This window comes from Psittacula echo (genome assembly GCF_963264785.1).
Source record: "Psittacula echo genome assembly, chromosome: 21".
NCBI lineage: Eukaryota > Metazoa > Chordata > Aves > Psittaciformes > Psittacidae > Psittacula > Psittacula echo.
The window spans coordinates 1653221-1658808 of NC_137757.1; the positions used below are offsets into that span (position 1 = coordinate 1653221).

General features: G+C 63.8%; 1 protein-coding gene across 1 annotated transcript; it reads right to left on the reverse strand.

Moving 5' to 3' along the window:
* Window positions 1-1136: 1136 nt before the first annotated feature.
* Window positions 1137-4849, reverse strand: SYTL1 (synaptotagmin like 1; the record flags this gene model as incomplete). The annotated part of the gene is made up of 14 exons (XM_080632349.1): window positions 1137-1276; window positions 1345-1550; window positions 1631-1730; window positions 1801-1879; window positions 1975-2136; window positions 2217-2319; window positions 2397-2563; window positions 2743-2844; window positions 3022-3116; window positions 3294-3387; window positions 3611-3647; window positions 3883-3982; window positions 4345-4493; window positions 4728-4849. The coding sequence occupies 14 exons, from the start codon at window positions 4847-4849 to the stop codon at window positions 1137-1139; spliced, it is 1656 nt and encodes a 551-aa protein (XP_080488475.1).
* Between the last annotated feature and the right edge of the window lie 739 nt (window positions 4850-5588).

A 5588-nucleotide genomic window follows, 5' to 3' on the forward strand; every position in this document is an offset into this window, starting at 1 on the left:
TGCATCCCTGCCTGCATCCCTGCCGGCTGCAGGACTGTCCTCCTCCGTGGGCACAGGGCCCCACAGGGCTCCACATCACAACTATGCAACTGGCTCTGCCCTGGGGGCACCAGGGTGGGACTTGTCACCCAGTGAGTGCTCCAGGCTTGTTGCACCCGATGTGGTAGAGGGGTGCAGCCAGGCACAGGGGGGCCCATCCAGCCCTAAATCCAAGCCTCGGGGGCATCAGAGGGCACGCGGCCGCAGCTGGCAGCAGAGGAACTCTGGCACAGAAAGGACAGAGACCCAATAAAGGATTTTGCTCCTATTCCTGGTGTCTGTGTCCTTGTCACCCACTGTCACCCCCAAGCCTGTACCTGCACCGGGGACATTGGTGGGTGGCTGCTCTGCATGTGCTGTCCCAGCGTGTTCCCTGCATCTCACCACAGACCGAGCCCTTCCCTTCAGAACCATGGGTCACAGCTCCATGTCCAGCTCCCGTGTTCCCCGCTGGTCCCACCGGCCACTTCCATCCCTGTCCCTGTCGCCTGAGACCCTTCCCAGCCACTCACCGTGCCCAGGGGGATGCCAGGGGGGTACGGGGGTGCTGCCTGGCCCTTCACCCCGCCGAGAAGCTGGGACATGCCCCGGGTCCCACCGCTTCCCCTTCCCCTCGCTCCTGTTTCACAATCGGCCCTTTGCAACCGGTGCCTTTGGGGCGCAGGATGCGGTGAGGCCGGACCCAAGCCCGGCCGTGGGGAAATGGAGCCCGCTGAGAGGGACGGATCCTCTTGGTGCGAACCGGCCCCGGTAGGGAGCAATCCGGGAGGGAACGGGGCAGCCCGGTGCGGGGTCTCCCCACAAGGAATGGGGCAGCCCAGTGCAGGGCACCGCCTCTCCCGGACCTCAGCACCATTGCGGGGGGGACACACAGGGGCAGTGATGGAGGGGACAGCCCCACACCGGCAGCAGTGGGGTGAAGAGGGGGGGTGTCTCCAGCCCCATACTGGAGGGAGAAGTCAGGGTCCGGTGCCCATTGCAATAAACAGCCACCACATGAGCCCTCCGGTGCCACTTCATTGCTGCTGCTGAGACACAGAGCCCAGCCCTGCAGTGATGCTCCGGGCTCAGCTCTGCCCCCGCCGTGGGGCTGGAGGCTATGCCCTGGGGACAAGGTTGGTCCGGAGTGGTAGGAGAGCTTCGACCCATTGCCCGGGCTGCTGGAGCAGGCGGCCCCACACCCCCCGCTCCTCTGCTGTGGAGTCCATCCAGCCCACTGGTAGCCCATAGCTGCTCCCTATGGAGAAATCTCCGTGTCACCCTCTGTCACAGCACGGGGGGCACCCAGAGCTATTCCCTGCTCACCAGTGCCCAGGCTGAGCCGGATGCCACCAAGCTGGCGCTTGGAAAAGGCTTCATGGTGCCAAAGGGTGAACTCGGCGCACGCCTCGGCCAGGTCCTTGGCTTGGAAGCCGTCGTATACCATGGTGTGGTTAAAGAGCGGGTTGAGGCTCCGCTTCACCACCCGTGTCTTCTGCCGGCTCGCCTTGGAGTCATCTGGCAGCACGTAGCTGGAGTGACAGCAGGGTGAGGGACACACGCACCCCGCCAGCACCTATGGGTGCCCCCAAGTGCGCCTTCATCCTCTTACCACTGCACAAAGGCATCCACGGTGCCGCTCTGCAGGGGGATGAGGCTCTGAGCGTCCTTCACCCAGATGTGCAGCTCACCTGTGGGTGGCAGCCCCCCGCCTGCGGGCGAGAGCAGTCAGGGATCCCCGGCTGTGCCCGACCGCCCCAAGCGCCCAGGGGCACCTCTCACCTTCCAAGCCGGCAGGGATGAACTTCAGTGCCAAGTTGAGGCTGCCCCGGCTGGCGAGGCCATCCGAGGGGATGGGTGTCTGGGGAGGATGGGGCTGTTACAGGGCGCTGTGGATGGCGGTGCTGGGCTGGGTCTGGGTGCTGGGGGTGCTGGGCTGAGGGTCTGGGGGCTCACCCGTGGCTGGAGGCTGAACCACTCAGGGCCGGTGTTGTCCCAGTCCCAGGTGCCCAAAGCGATTTCCACCTCTCCCAGGAAGAGGTTCCTGCCCAGGCTGTCGTGGTGCCACACCGAGAGGTTCAGGGTCCGGCCCTGCAGCTCCCTCTTCTCCAGCTTGTACTGGTGTGGGGGGACACAGGCAGGATGAGGTCACCCCCCCACAGCCATGCACCCACCCTCAAACCAGGGACACCCCAAACCTTGAGGGTCTCATTGAAGATGGGGTCCAAGCTCCTCTTGCGCACCGTGGTCTTGCGCTTGCTGCGGTTGGACTTGTCCGGCAGCAGGTACGTCTTGATGTACCTGGAGCCAAGGGACGAGATGAGGATGCACCAGGTACCCCCACGGGCATCCCTGCTGGGGGCTGCTGCAGCACTCACGGGTCCGACCGCTGCTTCTTGGCCTCAGCCAGCTCCCGGCACCGCAGCACATGGACCTGCAGCTCCTTCCTGGCAGGGTCGTAGCGGAGGGAGAACTGGACACAGCCTCTCACGGGCACCCTGCCCAGCTCACCCTCACTGTACAGGCTCATCAGGCTGCTGCTGAGCTGCGGGGGGGACAGGGTGAGGGGGGCTGGAGAGGTGACACCCCCCCATACACATACACATGCACATGCATGGACACATACGTACACGTGCTCATACACATACACGTACACATACACGTAAACATACCCATACACGTACACATACCCATACCCATACACCCCCACCTCCAGCCCCGTACCGTGGAGGAGCTGAGGCTGGACACAGAAGAGCTGGTGCTCAGGAGGCTGTTTGGGGGTGCGTGGCCATTCTGTGGGGACACCATCGGGGGGGTCCCCAGCCCCTGGCAATGCAAAGCAAGGAGGGGTGAGGACCCCCCTGCAGCTCATCCTCAGTGTGGGCTCCTGAGGGCACCCAGCACGCACTGCCATGCTGACTTTGCACCCCCAGACAGCCTCCTCAGCCCCATAGAGACCTATATAGCCCCATAGACATCTCCCCCCCGGTCCCACCATCCCACCTCCCCAGCATCAAGGCCATAGCATGCAGAGTAGGGGTCCTCCTCATCTTCCTCTGTGCTGGATGTGCCCAAGGGTCTCCCATTGACTGTGTCACCTGCAAGGGAGGGATGTGGATCGGGGCTCCCCCATGGATAGGAGAAGGGGTCCCCTCTTTTGGCAAGAGGGGAGGGAAGAGATGATGTGGGGCTGGGAGGGGGTAGGGGGCTACTGAGCAGTGCTGAAGGGCTCCAACCCTCCCGGAGCCCAGCACTGGTGCCCCCATCACAGGTACCTGTCTGGGCCGGGATGTGCTGCTCCCTCACGGGGCTGTCACCCTGCTGCAGCAGCACTGGGGTCCCCTCCAGAGCTGGAGCTGTGGGGCTGGGCTGCAGGATGGCACAGACATGGTGACAACGGGCACACCTCTCCCCACCTTGCTCCCCTCTGGGTCCCTGAGGACATCACATGAGGGACACCCCATGGGACACCCAAACAGCAGCACCCTCCTGGGTGATGCTGCAGCCTCAGGGCTATGGCATCAGAGTGACCCGGACACTGATCGAGCCCATCACCAGGGCATCAGGTACCCCCTGCCCCCCAGCCACCAACCTGGGGCGCTGCTGCTGCCTGCACCTCTGTAAGGGGCCTGTGAGGAAAGACCATCATTAGCTTGTCTCATTAAGGCATGAGGCTAAAGAGCTCCCCCCCTCCATCCATTTATAGGGGCCAGCAGGGCCACAGACACCCCCCTCCCACGTGGTGAACAGACAGACACCAGGACAGTGAGCAGACACCAGAGCCACCCCCTTCACTGTGGGCTCTGCTCCCACCTCCAGCCCCCCCAGGCACTCCAGGGTACCCAAAGGAGCTCTCACTCTCACCTCTCCTCCAGCTCCCCCACACCATCGTCGTCCTCCTTATCCTCCACCAGTGGCTCGGCAATGGCCTCCAGGCTGGAGCCAAGCCCCGGCTCCCCTGCTCCTGGTGACATCGGGGACCTCAGAGGGATGGACACGGCCCCAGTGTCCCCCCATCCTGTCCCATCCCATCCCACCCCATTTCATCCCATTCCACCCCATCCCCCTATTTCATCCCATTCTCATTTCTCATTTTCTCATTTCATCCCTCTCATCTCATCCCATCTCAGCCCACCCCATCCCATCCCACCCCATCCCATCCCACCCCATCTCATCCCACCCCATCCCATCTCATCCAACCCCATCTCACCCCATCCCATCCCACCCCATCCCATCTCATTCCATCCCACCCTATCCTATCCCATCCCATCCCCTTCCATTCCATCCCATCCCATGCCACCCCATCCCATCCCATCCATCACTGACCTTGTGGCCGCCTCCTGCGCCGAATGGAGGCACGGACGAGGTCGGAGCCCAGGTGATGGTGCCGGTGGCGCTGGGCACGGGCATCACAGAACCAGTCCCCAGTGAGGGTCCACAACTGTGCCAGGTCTGACACCGACTTGCGGAGTTCACTGGTGGCAGAGGCAGCGCTGGGTCCCCCCGCCTGCTGCCACGGACCCCATCCCTACCATCCCCATCACCTGATGGAGCCCCTAGGACTGGTCCAGGGTTGGGACCTCCATTAGCCTCACCCAGCAGGATGCTTCACCCTGGGCTCAATGGGTGCCTCCATCCCCAGCCTGGCTGCTCCAGGGGGGGTTCATGGTGTCCCCAAGGGTGACACAGCACAGGGAACCCCCCCTCACCTGATGCGCCCCTCCTCGCGCTGGCGCAGCACCCAGTCCCGCCGCAGCACCTCGGCGATGGCGCAGCGCTCCTCCTCCGTTAGGAAGCTCAGGTCCAGCAGCACCTCAGCACCCAGCTCCATGGTGGGGATGGGGGCGCCCCGGGATGCTGGCCTCAGTGGGTGCTGGGATGTGGGGCACTCAGTGCCCTGGGCGTGCACCAGCGATGCCAACATCTGGAGAGAGACCTTGGGGATGCTTTGGGGTGGAAATCATCCTGACCCTCTGCAGAGAGATGGGGAGAGCTTGGCATGAACACACTCACATTGCACCCCAAAACACCCCCAGTGGGGACAAACTGAGGGTGCCAAGAGCAGAAGCAATCCCATGGGAAAGCTCAGGGAGCTCCTCCTACTGCCAGGCCCCGTGCCAGGATCTGCCCATGTTTGCCAAGGGTGTTTGCTCCGGCCCTGCTGCTTTCCCACGGGTCCCCTCAGATGCCGCAACGAGTGGTGAAAGGGTGCTGGGGCCGAACCAGGCTGAGACCGGACTCAGCTCATGACAGCTCTCAGGGTGCCGGGTGCCAGGGGGACTCATGCATCACCCCACTGCTGTCCTTCCTGTCCTCAGCGTTGGGGAAGTGCTGCCCAATGAGGGCAGGATATTGCAGCAGCAGTGGGGCAGGATCAGTCCTGCCTCCCCCCCCCCCCAGCCCCACACCACCCTGGGGACCCTCCAAGCTCCCACTGTCACCATGGGGCTTGGACGCCAGCGGCCCCAGCCCTACAGAGAGTCCTGTCCCAGCCTCACGGGTGCCCTCATTGAGCCTTGTGGGTCCCCAGCCCCATGGGTGCGTCTCTCCCAGCCCTGGGGGGAAGGACT